The 18,675-nt window shown below is 38.3% G+C and overlaps 1 protein-coding gene across 1 annotated transcript; it reads right to left on the bottom strand.

Annotated features, from left to right (window-relative positions):
* Positions 1 to 1,358: 1,358 nt before the first annotated feature.
* Positions 1,359 to 18,081, bottom strand: PUS7L (pseudouridine synthase 7 like). Its single transcript, XM_089526829.1, has 8 exons — positions 17,175 to 18,081; positions 15,553 to 15,712; positions 10,872 to 11,067; positions 10,657 to 10,755; positions 8,890 to 8,971; positions 4,579 to 4,856; positions 2,915 to 2,968; positions 1,359 to 2,406 (listed from the first exon to the last, which is right to left on the bottom strand). The coding sequence occupies exons 1-8, from the start codon at positions 18,067 to 18,069 to the stop codon at positions 2,080 to 2,082; spliced, it is 2,091 nt and encodes a 696-aa protein (XP_089382955.1). The 5' UTR covers positions 18,070 to 18,081; the 3' UTR covers positions 1,359 to 2,079.
* Positions 18,082 to 18,675: the final 594 nt, after the last annotated feature.

Genomic DNA, 18,675 nt, shown 5'->3' with positions numbered 1-18,675 from the left:
TCACAAGCAACTCCATAACCTTAATAAATTAAATCAGAAGCTGCACCCCATAGAATAAGATCTGTCACTCTCTGGGGAAGAAAAGATAAAAAGTAAAAATTGTGCCAAGTAACACATGTGCTTCCCCTGCTTAAGTCCTACAAAGTTGCAGTGCCATCTGCAGACAAAATGCAACACATGCAACCAAGGCATCTCTGTAATTATTTTGCTAGCTACCCGGGAGGCTGAGAGGTGTTTAAAACACTGCTTAAACTATTTCAAATATCATTCAAATGCAAGTAGACTGCCAAAACAGCAATTCACCCCACTCTGCATTGTGATTAAATTCTGCTTAACAGATACGGGATGAGTACTGCCCAGTGACAGAGCTGTGCAATAGAACCCTGTGCATTTACACCCTGCGCCTAAGCGAGGGAATAAAAGCTGGTGCAATAATCTCCTGTGTTCAGTAGAGCTTTTTTACTCTCAAGGTAAATTACTCTTCTCTTAAAAAGAGATGTCTGAAAGGTACTATGACAGCCATCTACACACTTTGAAGGGCTGTCATATAAATAGCAATTTTGTTTTCTGCTGCTCCAGAGATCAATATCTAAACCAGTGGAATCAAACTACAAGAAAGAATATTCCAGTTAAACATGACAGGATCGCTCCTTTTTTGCTTGTTTGGAAACAGAGTTCAGATGGCCATCTGTAAGGGATGCATTAGTTGTGGATTTTCTGCACTGGCAGGAATTACAGGCCTCTTGGGACTCCTTCCAACTCTCCAATTCTGTGATTCTAAATAAGTCAGTAAAATTTAGTCCTCTAAATAGTGGACCACTACCCCCCATCAAGCCCTAGTCAAAATAACCAACAGAAAGAAATGCTGGGTGTTACAGTCCAACATCTGAAAGCTCACACTTTGCCTATCCCTGCGGTATGTGTGTTGTATGCTTTCAAATTGTTTCCAACTTATGGTCACTCTAAGGTGTACCTATCACAGGGTTTTTCTTAGTATGTTTCTTCAAAGGGAGTTTGCCCTTGCTATCCTCTGAGAGATTTTGACTTGTCCAGGGTCTCCCGATAGATTTTCGTAACTAAGCAGGGATTCGAACCCTGCTCTCCAGGTACAGGACTGAAATCTAACTGTATGGAAGATGGTACTCTTGCTCAATTAGGAAAGGACTGGAAAATTGTGTGTCACTCCCATTTTTCTTCATGAAAACATGGATCTTACCTTCAAATGTATACTTACTTGGTCGTCCTCTCTTCAGTTTCATTTTTTTTACAGCAGTATGATACACTTAGTCATTTAATTCTGTTTCACTTGTTCTTTATATAATAGCAATAGCAATATCATTTACATTTCTATACTGCTTCATACTGAACTAAGTAGTCTCTAAGCAGTTTACAATATGTAAGCTAATTGCCCTCAACAAGCTGGGTACTCATTTTAGCAACCTATGGAAGGATGCAAGGCTGAGTCAACCCTGGAGCCCTGGGATCGAACTCACAACCTTGTGGCTGCAATACTGGCTGCAGTACTGACATTTAATCACTGTGCCATCAGGGCTCCATGTAAAGTTCAAATAACATTTTTACACTGCAATCCTACATTTTTATAAACAGGCAAATCCCATTCATTTAAATGGGGCTCACTCCCATGTAAATGGCTGAACGTTTCCAGACTGCAGATGTTTCCAGATGAGGCTTTTACCCTACAATTACTCAGCCTCAAATATGGAATTTTATAGGGTATCCAGGCATCTTGTAACCCTTCTATGTCTTCCAACTGCTTTCTTTCATCTTAGCAGGAAAAAAAGCCCATCTGTAAATGAGAAAAAGATGGAACAGGTGCACTATATTTGTGGATTGGTAGAATTAGAAAAGATCCCTCAGTAACAACCCTTGGTCTCTTTAAAGTCCATAAATTCACATTTTCCAAGTAACGTTTGTTCCTGTTCTAATCCATGGGAAATTTATAATTATATTAATAAATTAAATTTCAAAGCATTCCTTGCAGCTCCACCTTTTCCTATAGATCCTATGGCATATTTAACAAGTGCCCCAATATAACTGTAAACTGGGACATTTTTCCCTTTAAAGAGCACACTTCATGATTTCTCCCAAACAAACTGTTGCATAACATGAAGGATCAAGCCAAAATGACACAGAAAGAGAAAGTGGTGAGTCCTGTACAGACCCGCTTGCAGTTCCTATATCTTTTCCACTGTTTTCTAAGAAACTATAGGACAGATCATGAGGATATTTCAGAATATGTCGGTAGCTGCCCGGCACATTCAGCTGTAATGCAGGAATTCGGAAGTGGCCCATCTGAAGTCCATCTCCAGCCAGCCTTTCGTGATACCATTCACCTACTTTATTGGCAGGATATTGGACACTGTATCCAGCCATTGGGAGAATAACCTTTGGGAGGAAGAAGACAATGTGAATGTAACTGGACAAAAAGAGTTGTTTATTAAAGACACATCAAGCTACTGGTTTAAGCATGAGAGGTTTCAAGACAAAGAATAGAGATGCTGATCAAAAAAGAACGAGGGATAACCCAGACAATTGCAAAGAAGCCACTATTTCTCTTATGAAAGGTCATCAGTCTGGCCTACATTTCTTTCTCTTCAGGTTTTCCAGTTACCTAGCCGAGTGCTGTGCTTTGCAAGCTATCTCATGTGGGAGACCAGCAAATATGTTTTTTCCCAGTATGTCAGAAATTGGCACTAAATTTGTGGCCACTGAGTACAATTGGTTTCTTTCTTTCCTGGAAACTCGACAGGGATGGTAGCCAAAGGATCAGGGACTGGCACATTGAGTAGCACTAACCTAGTAAAACAATTATGCTGCTTAAACTAGGCAACAAATCCTCGTATTTATTTATTAACACAAAGCAACAAACAATATTCCCTGTAAATGAACTTACTTGATTTATTGTGTACTTATTGGCCATTTCTTCTGCAGATGTTACAACATGGACCTAGTATAAAAAGCCAACACATTTTATTGTTTTTATTTTAAGGATTTCTACTCCTTCAAATAATCTCTAAGGTGGCTTGCATTATTAGGATCAAAACTCTACCTTTTTTTCTATATCTTGTATATTTTGATCCACTCTTACTGTGTTCCTTTAGATTCATTAAAAAAGATCTAATAAAGCAACAATGATCTTTTCTTCTATTTCTTGTATGTCTTTGATCTATTCTTATTAATTCTTGATTTTTTGAAGATTTAAGAGTAGAGAAATGCAGGCTGTTGCCACACTGCAGAAATAAAGCACTCTGACACCATTTTAACGTCCACAGCTCAATGTTATGGAATTCTTGAATTTGTAGTTTGGTAGGCTACCAGAGCTCTCTGACAGGGAAGGGTAAATATATTACCAAATTACAAATCCCAGAATTAAATAGCATTGAGTCAAGGCAGTTAAAGTGGTATCAAAACTGCTTTATTTCTGCAGTATGGATACATGCACAGATTGTAAACCAATTGCACACCCACTACACAGTCTATTACATCCCAGCTCATATTAATGAGCTCCACTGATTCAATGGGCCTTACTCTTAGAAAAATGTCTACAGAAATAGTTCCAAAATTTTGGTCCTCTGGGTGTTTCGGACTTCAGCTTTTAGAATTCCTGTCTGTTTTCAAAGTTGTCTGGGGCTTACAAGAGTCTGAAGTCTGAAACAAACAGAGGACCAAATTTTGGGGAACACTGAATTGCATCCATAACCAAAATGTTTAAAGTAAAGCATTTCCAAGCAATATATTTGTAAGGGGAAATGGTTCACTTCAGCAAGGACAAAGCTATTTGATTTGGCTCCTCATTTATCCCATTTATAATCTCAGAATACACTGCTTTAAATGGTAAAGAATGTGAAATTAATGTTAGCCATGCTGAAGTAACTATGTTATTGAAAAATACATGGGATTCCTACTAGGTTAGGACTTAGAGTTTTATTTTAAAACCTATCTACCCTCACCCCAACCCCTCCTCTCTAGCTTTCTGAACAAAATAAGACAAAAACACACACACACACACAGTTATTTATCTATTTATAAATAGCATCCAATCTGTCTGAAAAACATAGTCAAGATAGGCTGCATATGCAATTCAGAAATAATCTGGGTTGAAACCACTTTAACTGCCCCTGGCTCAATGCTATGGAATTCTGGAAATTGTAGTTTTGTGAGACATTTAGCCTTCTCTGTCAGAGAACTCTGGTGCCACAATAAACTGCAGTTCCCAGGATTCCCTAGCACTGAGCCAAGGCAGTCTCAAACCGTATTGTTTCTGCAGTGTGTTTTGGACATAAATATCCTTAAAATTGGTGTCAATCTGTATTATTTATGCAGTGCAGATGCAGCCATAATTGTATATTCATTTGGTTCTCAAACACTCATAGCAACATAAGCTATTTGGTAAAAATGACACATCTTTTGTAGCATGATCTTGAATGTTTATTTATGAAGCATCCAGGTTAGCAAAGTCTCATTGTTACTGCATTTTTAATGTATTTATTTTTAGAGACCACACAATCAAAGTGAATCTAACAGTGATTCAGGATTTCTTATTATTTTCTTGTTTACCTTGTCACTCAATGAACAGTTTTCACTATATCCTGTAGAAAAGACCAGATCACCAGTGACAACTCTTGTACCGTAGACTTTAATCCGGTAGGACACAGCTTCATTCCAAATTTTGCTACAGTATGCATGAACATAGAAAATACGCATGGAGTGAGGAATACTGAGCCATCCTCGTGTACATCCCTCGTGATTTAAACCATAGCGGTTCAAGGCACGCAGTAACATCCTCTCTCTTACTTTAAATTCAGGCAGCATCGCAAGGGAACCTTTTGCATCCTCTGAAAAATACAGAAAAAGGATTAAGGGTAGAATTACACGATCTGCTTGTAACCCATACTTTCAAGGCTCAGTTGCTGATTCTATTTGGCAGATTTGCACCCCAGAAGGAGCATCATTTAGCAAAGAAGTGATGGGTTTTTTGAAAGATCCTCTTACTTACTACTACTTCTTCAGATCAGAATCTACTAACAGAGACAGAGGATTTTCTACCACTGAAGACGAATTCAACTGAGTGTTCCAAAAATGTGGCTCTTAGAAATATCTTCCCAGAAGAACTAGAATAGTCCCCTCTTTGTTGCTTTTCTGTTGGCTTTTTCAACTGAGCATTATAAAGAGAAGAGCTTTTAAAAGAGTGCTGTACTGTTTTAATTGTACTGTTTCTGAGCTGCTTTTTATCATTTTAAATGTGTACTTAAATTGTTTAAATATTGTTAATTGTTTAATGTTGACCCCTTGTATGTTTTTGCCTATATTTTTTCATTTTAACTTGCAAGCACCTTGTTTCCCATAAAAGGTGAGATATAAAATTAATTTCCATTATTTTCATCACCACTATCCCCAACCACTAATATTCACAATTTGGCTTTATTGTGCCAACCTAAATTTAATATGCTGCTTGTCATGTTACTAGGTGCTTCTGGCGAACTAAATTGACAAATCCATGACCTCCAGCCACTGTCTTTGCTGTCTTCCTGCAACAAGTCTGAAAAGCATTCATTGAAATCGTCAAGGACGAAGCTTTTGCTATAGCAGCACTGCAATTGTGGAATGCCTTTCCCAAGTGATGTCAGAGTGATTCTGTCCTTACTGGATTTCTGACAGGCAGTCAAAAATGTATTATTTTGTCAAAGCTTTTGGTCTTAAAATTATTTTAAAACAATTCTTTTCTTTTTTATTTCATTTTTATGGCACATCACTTTAGAGGGAAGTAAGGCAATTTAGAAATACTGCTGTAACTGTTGATGCCAAACATTTGTCGGCTGATGATTACCTTTTTCCTTTTTTTGGATCAACTGCACTACTGATTCTAGTTTATCTTGGATCATGCAGGGAATGGATAACTTCAACTGCTACATGATTCGACTACATAATGACATCAAGGGCAAATGAAGTCAGGGATCATAAGATTAACATGACCCAAGAGCGTAATGCTGCAGCAAAGAAAGCAAATAAGATTTTTAGCTTGCATTAATTGAACCACAGTTTCCAAGTAAAGGAAGTACTGAATTAGTCCCACTACATTCTGCTAGTCAAGCCTCATCTGAAGCTCTGTGTTCATTTCTGAATATCTCATTTTAACAAGGATGATAAGAATTGTGGAGAACAAAACATATGAGGAAAGGTTGAGAGAGTTGAGCATGTTCATCCTGCCGAAGAGGAGTGACATGACTACACCCTTTAAATTTCTAAAGAGCTTTCACAGATGCTGAGGATGATGAAGCCAACCTGCACTGAGCAGCAGGTTGGAGTCAATGGCCTGTGGGACAACTGAGAGCTGCTGAAGGCAATGCAAGTAAACAGAAGGAAATTTTTTCATAGGAAGCATAGACAGATCACCAAGAAATGGTTTTGGGCAACAGAAGCAAATCACTTTCAAAAAAGAGAGGATATAATTTCAGGCTAAGATAAAAATATTTTCATTCTTAATCACCTTCACTCAGAAAGAGAACGTTCCACAAGCATGCTGGAAGAAAAAATATGGATAAGCAGGATCCATAGCCTTCCCAGTCCATTAACACAACCCCCTAAAATGGGAAAATGTACCCCAGCCTCTCCAGCTGCAAGAAAGTAAAACTAAGTGAAAATTTTAAAAGAAAAAAAAGGGGGGGGGGGAAATCCCACAAATGGGGAAAAGCAACAGAAAGTTCTGTCCTGCTGGCAAGAGTGTGCGTGCTTTTGATAACATGGTTCCTCTTTGTGTTTCTCCCACCAAATGTCTCCCAGTAGGATTGCTATGCTTGTTCTTCTAAACTCTGCCAAAATAATACATCTGGAGTGTGTGCTTTTGTTTCAAGTAAATAATGGTGAGTTGAATACATAGGACACTGAGAAGAGAATGGAAAATCCCAAAGGTGTCAATTTCTGCCTTTTTGAATTTTCCTCTATGTAGAACTGTACCTTTATAGAAGGAATTGGAATGACATTTCCAGAAAACCATGTTTCAAGAAGAAAATTTGCCTCAGCAAAATCCATCACATTTGCCTGAGTAAGCACAGTGCACTCCACTTCTCCTGATCTCCAAACCTAACATGGATAAATATACAATCTAGGGGAGAAATCCTTTCATAAATAATGCCTCCATTAAAAAAAAAGTTCTGCAAATGATCTAATGACATGGTACATTCTGCAGTGCCATGCTAAATTAGGTGATTATTGCCTTTCTGTTCTACACAGTTCTTTAGGACATGGAAAAGTAATTAAGTTCTGGCAGTCTGAAGAAGTCGTCAGTTACATTTGTCAAGCAGTCAACTCCCCTGAGAGCTCCAGTTACACTATGAGCCACAAAGAAGGATCTGATACATGAAAGGGACAAAGATGGAAAGAAACTTTGCAGTAAAATTTTAGAAATGAAATTTAAATGTGAAGCTACTGAAGTGTTTTTGAGAGGCAAGCCTTAGACTGGTCATATTAAATTAACACAAACTGGCCCCATCACAGAGAAAATCATATACTATTGTGGCCTGTTAACAAAACCGTTGTTGTTGTTTTATAGCCTGTCTCTCTCCCACTGTTGTTGTTTGCCTCCACACAACACAGCCTAGGAAAGGCTGGCGGGAGTGCTTTCCATGAAAGGGCAGCCTGTGGGCACATGCAGAGTCATGGCTATGGTTAGGCAATACCAATACCAGTTTTACTCAACGGTACTCAAAATCAATAAAAAGGAAGCAGTATCACTCTAAAGTTTTGAGTGATTTAAAACTATTATCTCTTCAATTTTAGTAGTAACAAACACAATACAAAACTAAACATATTTACTGAGAATGAATTTATATCAATCTTAATTAAAATTTATAACACTGAAAAATGCAAGGAATAATGAAGTAAAGGAGACTACTAGCATCTCAGAAGATCATAGCCTTAGAAGAGTTAGGTAAAGCAAACACATGAAAAGCTTCAAGATCAGAGTAGCCATGAAAGATCAATGACAACCACAGTTTTTGAACACTAAAAACAGCTAAAAATAGAATCAATCTGCATTTCTGAAGATGTTGTAAATGAAAAGTTTAAAGCAATTTTGGCAGAATAAGAAACAAATATATTCAGTACCTCTCTCACAACTCCCATTATTAATCCACAGGGAATATTTTTTCAGTATTAGTGATTATTTGTAATTCTCTGCTGTACAAGATGACACAAAATGTTTGTGTTTGCATCTGTCCAGAATTTTTATAATCACTGCTGTAATTTTAATTACTATACTTCATTTTTAATTAATGTTGTCGTACAGTGCGTCCTTGCCTTACGCGGGGGATCCGTTCCAGATCCCTCCGCGTAAGGCGAATTCCGCCAATGCTCGAGCCCCATTGGAAACAATGGGGCTCATGCGCAGCGGCGTGGCATGGGCGCGCGCGCCCATTCAATTGAATGGGACGTGCCGCCCCTTCCGCCCCACGTGGCTTGAGCACATACGCTCAAGTCCGTGTATGGCGCGCCCACGTATGGCGCGGGCGCACTGTATAATCTTGTTCTAAAACTGAAAGGACTGAGGTCATTCAAATTTATGTCATTTAAAGTTTTTCATCCTTTATACCTTTTTGTGTTTTTTTTTCAAATTAGGAGATGCCATAATTTATGCAGAAGTGAAACTAGCACTCTTTCGTTGATTGGTAATAAATCCGAATCGATAGTATAAAAAGTAGATACTGAAAATGCTCTTAAATACACATATCAAAATACGCAACTCTTTACCCATTTCCAGTTATTTTAATATTGTTATGGCTAACAGACCCTAGATTTCTGCTCTCAAAATATCACAGCATTTTCTTCTCATATATATTCTACAGGCAAAAATAAGTGGTGTCGCATATTTACCTGTCTGAAGAAAGTATGTTTTAGCCTTATTGACAGGATCATCTGAATCTTCTGGTGTGAAAAACAATTTTACAGCTTTGACCTTTAAAGCAAATAAAACATAAATACTATCTTTTGCTTTGTTTATTCTAATTGTTTTTAATTAGCAGCAGCTTTGATTCTTTGATACAGGTTGAGACTCTACTATCCAAAATTCTTGGGACCAAAAGTGTTTTGGATTTTTGGGGATTTTGGAATACCTGCATTTGCATATATGTACAAAGGTATCTTCAAGATGGGAGCCAAGTCTAAAAACAACATTCATTTAACTCTTATACATATCTTAAACACATAGCCTGAAGGTAATTTTATACAATATTTTAAAAATAATTTTGTGCATGAAACAATGTTTATGTACACTGAATCACCAGAAAGCAAAGGTGTCACTATCTCACTCACCCATGAAAAAGTTTTGGTTTTTGGACTATTTTGGATTTCAAAATTCTGATTAAGGGAGTTTCAACCTGTATCCTGAAGCTACGGTATAAACTTAACTATGGGGCAATCCAGACCGCCCCAAAAGGATGGGCTGGAGGCGCCGAGTTTCCCTCCGGGGGGACGCTACAGCAGAATCCAGAAAAAAATGGGTTCTTTTTAGTGTGCTGGGACGTCACCAGTGCGTCATTAGTGCACTGTGATGTGTCCAAGACGCAAGTGTGATGACTGGCAGTGAGGACACGGCACTGTGCTTGCATCACACACGCACACCACATATGGACGGCATCATGTAAAGGTGGCACCGTCCATACTTATTAGGATTCCAGAGCGTGTGGTTGCCATGTGCTCTGCAACCCTAATTTCAGCACTGGCATGGTGCTTTTGGCCCGTCTGTTTTGGGCTTATAAGTTGACCTCATGTTTAAGCCAATGACATGTTTGGGGAATAAAATTATGGATTTTACCATGACCTGTGGATAAGTCAAGGCTAAAACCTGGAGACTCCTTCAGTATGTTTATGTTTGTGTGTGGCAAGAGAGACTCTAATTGAAGCTTTATGCTTTCAGCTTTTGTTTCATGGGCCGGGAGAGGGACTCTGTTTGTTTAAAAGCATTAAATCACCGAGGACTCTTTCTGCTTGGCGCAAAAGAGAAATAAACTGCTATCCTAACTACATGGGGAAATCTGGAAGAGCTGCTATCACATTATCATACTGACCAGTAAATAAGTTGAACTGTGATTTTGGGGTTGGTTTTGGGGCATAAATTTCTCGACTTGTAGACAAGGATATACGGTACTCATCTTGAAAAATTTGATCTTTTTGAGAATAGAATTTCTCTGGGACTGGACTTTGAGCCTGAATGTTCTGTTCTCATTTTGACATTATATCTGTACCTATTCATCATATAAACAGTGTACACTCTTACCTCTGATTTAATAGCCAGTTGTTCATTTACCTATTGAGGATTCCTAACTGATAAAATCCTGTCCTAGAGAAATTCTGTTCTCAGATGGATCCAGTTTTCAATAGGTAAGTGAATAACTGACTATTAAACCAGTGATAAGAGCAGACACTGTATAGATGATGAATAGGTGCAGATGTAGGGTAATGTCAAAATGAGAACAGAACACCCAGGATTTCCACCCAGTTATAAAACTCATCTTGGGTCAGTCACTCTCTCTCAGCCTAGTCTACATCATAGTACTGTTGTGATGATAAAAATGGAGAAGGAATACTAGGTGAAATATCATACGTTTTTAGGAGGAAGGTTGTTATAAAAATATAAAGTACCATTTCCTTATTCAGCAACGCCAATCCAATTTGATCTGTATGAATAGTCTGTCCTTGTCCAAAACGTTGAGATCCATAATAATTTATAAAACCATTTTTCTACAAAATTAAAAGTTAAAATGATTATAATCGTCATTAGGCAAAAGTAATATAAGTAATATAAGATCAAAGGGAACATGAACACTAGAAGGAACATGAACAGTAGAGATATCTACCTTGACATTCTCCATTGATTCACAAACCCTCTCTTTTAGGCTCCCACAACAGTCTTTACTGTGAAGTTTTAAATCTCTCACGATAATAGCAAAGTGATTTCCTTGCAACTGACCTAGCCTCAGGGGTTGGCTCACAGAGTGTACATTAGACAGACCAAGTCCTTTTTTCCCAATTGTGCTTCCAAGTTGTTTTAATCTACAAGGGAGAAAAAGGAAATTAGGAATTCCATATCATGTTCTAGATAATGTCACGGTGGTGTTTTTGTTTTAAAAAAAATAGTTAGACATTGGCTTTACATAACACTTTACTGGTAGTTGTTTTGCTAGGAACATACAATTATTTCAAGAAAAACGTATGGTGTTTTCTGAACAACAGGAATCCATGCAGTTTTGGTTGCACACCTCTTACAGTAACTGCAAATTGGGAATAAATCCCATGAAACCCTACGGAATTTACTTTTATTTAGGAAAGTATATGATACCTCTTCTTTTTTCAAGCTTTAATGCAACATCTTAGAACCGGTTTCACTTAAAGTCAACTTTCATTATATTTAACTGTGTAGAAGACAGAATTAGGGCTGAGGTTGTGTAGCAGGGAATATTCTGTATGCCTAGGTTTTCTGGGCAAAAAAGAGCTGAAGAAATTAATACCAGTACAAAACAAAGGATTCAGTTCTGTCCTGAAGTTTCTTGGAGAGTGGACAAAGACTAGCTAGTTATATCCAGCAAGTTATCAATTGAGTGGGAACGTTTCTACCAAAGGAGGAAATATAATTATATTTGTTAACTAAAATGACTGACTTAAAGTGGAATTTCAGCATTGTTGTAATCCCAAATTATTAATTTTAAATGAGAGGCAGTAATAAAGAGCAAAAAAAAGTATGATAGTTTAGTTAATTCTGGGTTTAAAAAATATTAAACCAGCAAGCAGTAAATGCAGTTTAGAAGGGGTGGTCTTCCTATGTTCATACCTCACTAAAATTGTTCTTCTGCACAAGGAAACTGAACACTAAAGCCCATAGCCTTCATAACTTTTGTTGGGATGCACGTAGGAATCAGTAACAAATAAACCAATAGCAATAACAAGAGACATTTTTTCAGCTTCATTTTGACTTGGCTTATAGGATGGGCATTTTAATTTAAAATTTAAATTGTAATTTAACCTGAAATTGTGTTACAGTACTATTTCCCCCATTTTAATGTAGATGTAAAGAATTAGGTTTTTAAGCTTATTAATGATTCACTAAAAACAATAACCCTTTTCCTACTAATTTTCCTATCTCTGAGAATGGTATTCCTCTTTTATATAAACCTCACTGCTGAACTTGTTCCTTCTCTACATGTTCCTACATCAAAAGAACATAAAAAGATGGGCCATCCCAAAGGCACTTCTAATCCAGTATTTCGTTCACCCAGTGACCAACTAGGCAGCATGTGAGGGCAAGTAGCATCTCTTGATCATGTCCACCAGCCGACTGAGGTCCAAAACATACTGCAAAAATAATCCATTTTGAGACCGATTTAACTGCCCTGGCTTGGTGCTAGGGAATCCTGGGAATTGTAGTTTATTGTGGCACCAGAGCTCTCTGGCAGAGAAGGCTAAATGTCTCAGAAAAATACAGTTCCCAGAATTCCCTAGCATTGAGCCAGGGCAGTTAAAGTAGTCTCAAACTGGATTATTTCTGTCGTGTGTAATGGATTTAAGAGAGTGTGATTTGTGCAAGGTCACCCAACGGTTTCTATGGATAAGGAGGGATTCAAACCTTGGTCTCCCGAAGTGATAGCCAAAAGACAACATCATGCTTGCTCTCTTACTGGTGACTATAATTTTAATTGTTAGCTGTCTGGGGCATTTTCCAGCAAACAGAAAAGCAGTACATGTATACTGAAATGTTAAATAATTTAAATAAACAATCAGGGCATTTTTTCCTAGAAACAAGGAAGGAATACACCAGAGGAGAGCAACATATCACCCTCCAGCACATAAAATCATAGAATCATAGAGTTGCAAGAGAGTACAATAGCCAGCTAGTCCAACCCCCTGCCATGCAGGAACTCACAATCAAAGCACCCCAGACAGATGGCTATCCAGCCTCTGAGGGAGTGTGTTTTACTGTCAAACAGTTGCAGATATTGGACTGCAATTCCTATCTTCTACCACCGTTAGGTATGCTACCTAAGGATGACAGGAGTTGCAGATCAGCAACGTGTGGAGGGACAAATATTACCCATATATGGACAGACCATTTAAACCTGTCAGACAAGGTAATGTCTCCTACACATTCTGAAGAAAATACTGCATCCGTATTATTGTTTTTGCCATATAAACAGTAAGGAACGTAAACTGGGGAAAAATGAATTATAAGGAATATGAACTAGAACAAAATAACAGAAATAATCCTACTGGAAGGAGCTGCTACTTAGTACTAGTGCAACTTTTATGTAGAAAGATATTTTTCCAGCCTAGAGACAGAACAGTCTAAGCAACACAGGCAGGACAATGCTGTTGAGAGAGACCAGCATTCCATAAAAGTCTATTGAAGAAACAGCTTAACAAAAGGAAGAGTTAACTGACAGCAGACTGTGTGGAATATTTTGCAAAAATAAGCAGCTTTGATGGAGGGACTTGGCCTACAACAAAATACACACTTCTGCAACAGTTCTACTTGAAAAAACATTTCCTCAGCTTGAAAAAGGATTGCATATGTGTAGCAAGTGAAAGATTAACTGAAGACTTCAAGGCCAGCTATTTGAACTGCCAGCTATGTTTCCAATTATAAGCATGTACATTACACACCCAAGGAGAGAAAGAGTCCTACGAGTTTGTTTTTGTAAGCCTGACAAGGATGGAGTCATTACAGTTTAGAGCGTGGTGGCAGATGAACAACAGATTTTCAGGGATCTGGAGGTGGAAGAAAAGAAGTTAAAAGGTTCAGTCCATTAACTGTGAAAATATCCTTAAGACAAGTAAAGTTATACCATTTTGCTAAACATCTAGCTGTAGAGTAAACACTCAAAGCAAATACTTTTCTTCAATACAAATTAATCAATAGTTTGAAGTAACAAAAGTTATTTCCCTCTTTACGAAATCCAGAAGACAGAGTATGAACCCAATAGTAATACTCCCCCACTCCCTTTCATGGATCTTCAAGAAGAAGAAGAAGAAGAAGAAGAAGAAGAAGACGACCACCACCAAGTGGTAAAACCTGCCAAATCCCCACTATCATGTACCAGAATTGAACAATCTGAACCACTGTGCTATATGATTATAAGACTGTCATGTACCAGCTTTTAGGCAGAATTGAACAATAAATGGCCATCAACATGAGGTGAAGCAAGTCAGATTAGAAGCTCCCTATAAGTGAGGATAAGGATAAGAGTGGTGTAGTGGTTTGAGTGTTGGACCAGGAGCCCAGGGTCTGAGTATCTGTTCAACCATGGGAACCCACTCAGTGTCATTGGACAAGCCATTCTCTTAGACTAAGATTTAGGCAATGGCAAGCCTACTCTGAATAAATTTTGCCAAGGAAACCCTAGGATAGGGTTGCCATAAATCAGAGTTGACTTGAAGGCACAACAACAACAGAGGATGATAAAATCCTCTTTTGGTATGGGGATGGTTAACAGGAAAAAAACAGAAATCATATAGCACAGTGGTTCAAAATCTATACAGGCAATTTTCTGAAGCACTGAAAGGGCACCTTAACAAAATCTTACCTTTAGTGCAAACCCAGGTATGTACTGAACAATATTTAAATGATTTAAGATAAAGCACAGAAAATTGTGACATTTACAAATTATATGTGAGCAGGAGAGGAATACAGAGATTTTGCTACACATGACACAACTTTTATTACTGTTGCCATCAAATCTGTCCTTCCATTTTGTACGAAAATGTTAAGGAAATCAGAACATCAACGAAACATCTTTTTAATCTGCTCTAAGAGATCTATTTTACAACAGAACTTTATTCAAATAACAATGCCAAAGTGCAGAACATTTTTAACACCTCAGAAGAATGGCTACTTTGAGGCAGGGCAGGCATTTTTGCAAGCCAGTCTTTCCCAAGTGCATTTAACTTAAGGACTTTCTTTCCTAGGAGCTAGGAGCTGTGGAGACAGAGTTCAGGAGCTGGAAGTTTCCTGATAGTTATGAGTTGGCTTTCTGAAGAGATGTAATGTAGGAAATGGAGCAAACTTCTGCTGCTGCAGAGACTAGAACTCAAACCAATGGATTCAATTACAAGAAGAGATATTTCACCTAAACATTAGGAGGAACTTCTTTGTTGTAAGAGCTGTTCAACATCGGAATGGATGGCCTCAGAAGGAGATAGATACTCCATTGTTAAACAGAAACTGAATGGGCATATTTCAGAAATTGTTTAGTTGTGTATTCCTGCATGGTGGGGTGGTGGTGGTTAGACTTCCAACCCAAAGATTCTATGGTTCTCTGCCCCTCCTTGCCACTGCCACACAACCTTGAAAAAGTGCATCATGCCAAAGTAACAGACTGTTAGGTTAGTATAACACATCAACAGCAAATATTTTAACTATTCTATTCACTTCAAACTGTTGTAATGTCAAGGTTTAATGAAGATTTTATTTCCAATATGTTATTTTTGTTACCTGTTTTGATAGACTTTTTTATGGGAAAGCAGAACTTAAATTAAATAAATACATACCTTTTAGGAGTCACTTTCTTTACAACCATATCTTGGTAGGTAAAAGCCTTCTTGTCTTTAATGCCTGTGTAACTAAAGTCTGAAGGAAGCACACCAAGTTCAGAAGCCAAATAGCTAATTGCTTCAAGTGTTTCCAGGTTCTCTTTTTGGAGAGTAAAACCTGCAAAGAACATTATTACAAATTCCAATAAGACAATTTTTCCCTGTATACTTGAATGGAGCAAATGCAAGACCTGTTTATATGATCAGGTAGGCACTTGGAGTTTTTACTGATTAAACTTCGGTATGCTAAGGTGAAAGGAACAAAAACTAGCTTATGCAGAAATATGTTGCATTAGGTGGTAATGAACAATAGTAATATTGTAAGTGCTGGCCTGTAACCATAGCTAGAGAGAGGTCAATTTGTGACAGCAATTTTTAGTGGAGGAAATGATGTTGGATTTCAGTTTGAGCAGGTAGGCTATTTACCTTTCTTATTTGGCAAGCAGGTTGGCTAATGAAATCAAAAAGCCCCACATAGCTGCCCTACCAAACAGTAGCATACTTTACATCCTACTGTAGGATAAGTACAGTACTGATATAAGGACTTTGGCCAAAACAAAATGACGCTTCTTATCGTCTGCTTTCCAGCAATCTGGCCAGAACATTATGCATAAGGCTAAACTGAACACTCTACCACTCACAGAATTAGCATTTAATGTTTTATAAGTTGTAAGTACCTCCTCACAAACATACACATCTATGAAGATCAGGAACCTGTTAGAAGCACAACAATCCTTTCCTCCCCATGGAAGACCAGATCTGGATCAGTGCTTCCAAGCCATCTGTTCATATGAAGAAAGCTCACTGGCGTCAGTGGGAAATTTCTTCTTCATATTAATGGTGTGAGTGTAAGAGGTGGGTTTAATGTGGTTTGGGGCAAAGGTTAAAGCCCTACCAACAAGCCTATCATCATCCCAGGCTCCTGTGTCTGTAAATTAAATTTAAACTATTTGAACAGTTTGAATTGTGTGAAAGATGTACCATTTAAGATGTAGCATCTAAGCAGCCGAAAATGGTGGTTGGCTGGGTACTTACTGCCCATCCTCATTGCCATGTGAACAAAATGGGGCCTGCCGCATTTGCACCATATACAATGGCTATTCCACAAAGCTTATGCCAGAATCCACTTTATAATGCAGGCATGCACCCAGGGAATATGCTCCACATATGTGGTCTCTGAATTAATATAGGAGACTATGCACTTATCTCCCTTGTAGCTGAAAAGTGGCAGCACTCAGCTTACCATCTCTGTATATATATATTAATATGAGCAGGATGTTGATATTTATATTAAACAGAATATTTTCTGTTTCCCCACAATCAAAATTAATTACAAACACAGGTCTAACTCTCCTATCCCCAGAGCAGTTCTGTATCCTTCCTTGACAGACACTGATTTAATTGCAGTAGATTTTTCTGAAAAAGCAATTTGACATGCCACAAGAGTGGGGAACCTATGCTTCTTTGGATGTTGTTGGACTACAGATCACATCGTCCCTTAACACCAACCACACTGAATGGGCTTATTTATTGTAAGAGTATAACAAATCGTTTTTAAAAAGGGAGAAATTTCCATTTACCTGTGTAAATGTCTTCCTTCTCTCTGCTCTCAACATTAGCCCTTTTCCGGAATCCATTTTTCTGACGAAACCTTACCATAATTACAACTTTCTGCTCAGAGTCAGGAAAAGACTTTGTTTCCACAAGCTTTCCAAACTTTTTACTAAGGAAATGGTGAACTCTTGTACGATGCTCCTTATTCCCATCAGGTCTAAAAGCAAACTTAGAACTTTCTAATTTGGCATCTATAAATTTTAGAAAAGCTGAAGCTTCCTCTTCAGTCACTAATTTACAGAGTTCCTGGTAATCCTGATTTGCTTTTACAACAATCTCGCCACACTTTGTGGCTGTAGCTAAGAAAGGGTATTCCTGTCTAATGGCACCATGTACGCTGGCCCGGACCTTTTTGTCTGGGATCGGACCAAGAGAGAATTCAGTGTCTGCCTCACATTTAGAATTCCACGTATCTTTTACACAGCAAGCAAACTGACTTAGTTGCTCCTTTACACTTGTATCTAATAAGGAGTCCAGGGTCACAGCTTTGTCATGTTGGCATTCAAGTACGTTATTAATTTCATGCTCTTCACTTTCTCTAACAGTGGAATGAAGAACTTCTGAGGTACAATAAAGGTCCTCATCTTGGCCTCTGCAATGTTCCTCGTCTATGCGCTGCTCTGAAGGACTCAGCCTGAGCCTTTTTGAATCCCCCTGATGGCTCTTGCCTTGGTCTGATGAAGTACCACCAGATTTAGGAAGAGAGTCCACTGCAACCTCATTAACTAACTGCCCGCACATATTAATTTCTGTCACTATAAAGTCACTTGGGGATGTTTTGATGCTGCCACAGAAGCCAACATGATCATTCACGTAAGTGGAAGAGGGGAGTGTGACTGGTATGCCAGAACCTTCTTCCATCCCAGTATTAGACAGTCTGGAAAAGGAAACATAAAAAGATCAAGTCAGTCCTCAGAATTATTTTCTCTGCATGTTAGGAATTGGGGTAGACTGTGAAAATGTACATTTAAAGAACACCATTTGCATTTGAAAAGAAACACATTTTAAAATCTACCCTAATAAACATGTTCCTCCGCTTAGCATACAAGGTTTCTTAGTGGAGAGAGAGGTTTCTAACCTGCTCTTTAACATTAAAATGTGTCACATTTTGTATCTGCAATGAGGCTCGCTGCTGCCCTCTGCTGCACCGTGAGTGAACTGCTGCATGTGGGGCAGCATGAACCCTAAGGGCCCCTGCAGACAGGCCAAAATAATGCTGCTTTGGGTCACTTTGGGGGTATGCTGTTTAAATGACGCATGCGTCCCAAGAGGCTGGAAGCTGTGACCCAGTCCTTAGGACTGGAGCGTAGATATCTAGTGTGTGTGTGTGTGTGTGTGTGTGTGTGTGTATATATATATATATATATATATATATATATACAAACTGAATTGTTTTATATTTATGAGTTGCCACACCAGGTGAGGTCACTCCTGGTGACGTCACTGTCTCTGGCTCTCTTTAGAATC

The sequence above is a fragment of the Sceloporus occidentalis genome, unplaced genomic scaffold, assembly GCF_023333645.1.
Source record: "Sceloporus occidentalis isolate IW3139 unplaced genomic scaffold, rSceOcc1.0.p SCAF_5, whole genome shotgun sequence".
Classification (NCBI taxonomy): domain Eukaryota; kingdom Metazoa; phylum Chordata; class Lepidosauria; order Squamata; family Phrynosomatidae; genus Sceloporus; species Sceloporus occidentalis.
The sequence above is the reverse complement of the archived record's forward strand: the minus strand, read 5'-3'. Positions and strand labels throughout refer to the sequence as shown.

Excerpts from the sequence above, each read along its gene's own strand:
- PUS7L (XM_089526829.1), bottom strand. The coding sequence starts at position 18,069 with ATGGAAGAAGGTTCTGGCATACCAGTCACACTCCCCTCTTCCACTTAC. Across the intron at positions 15,713-17,174 it reads GAAGGAAGACATTTACACAG|GTTTTACTCTCCAAAAAGAG; the intron begins GTAAATGGAAAT and ends TGTTCTTTGCAG. Across the intron at positions 4,857-8,889 it reads AACATACTTTCTTCAGACAG|AGGATGCAAAAGGTTCCCTT; the intron begins GTAAATATGCGA and ends TGTATTTTTCAG.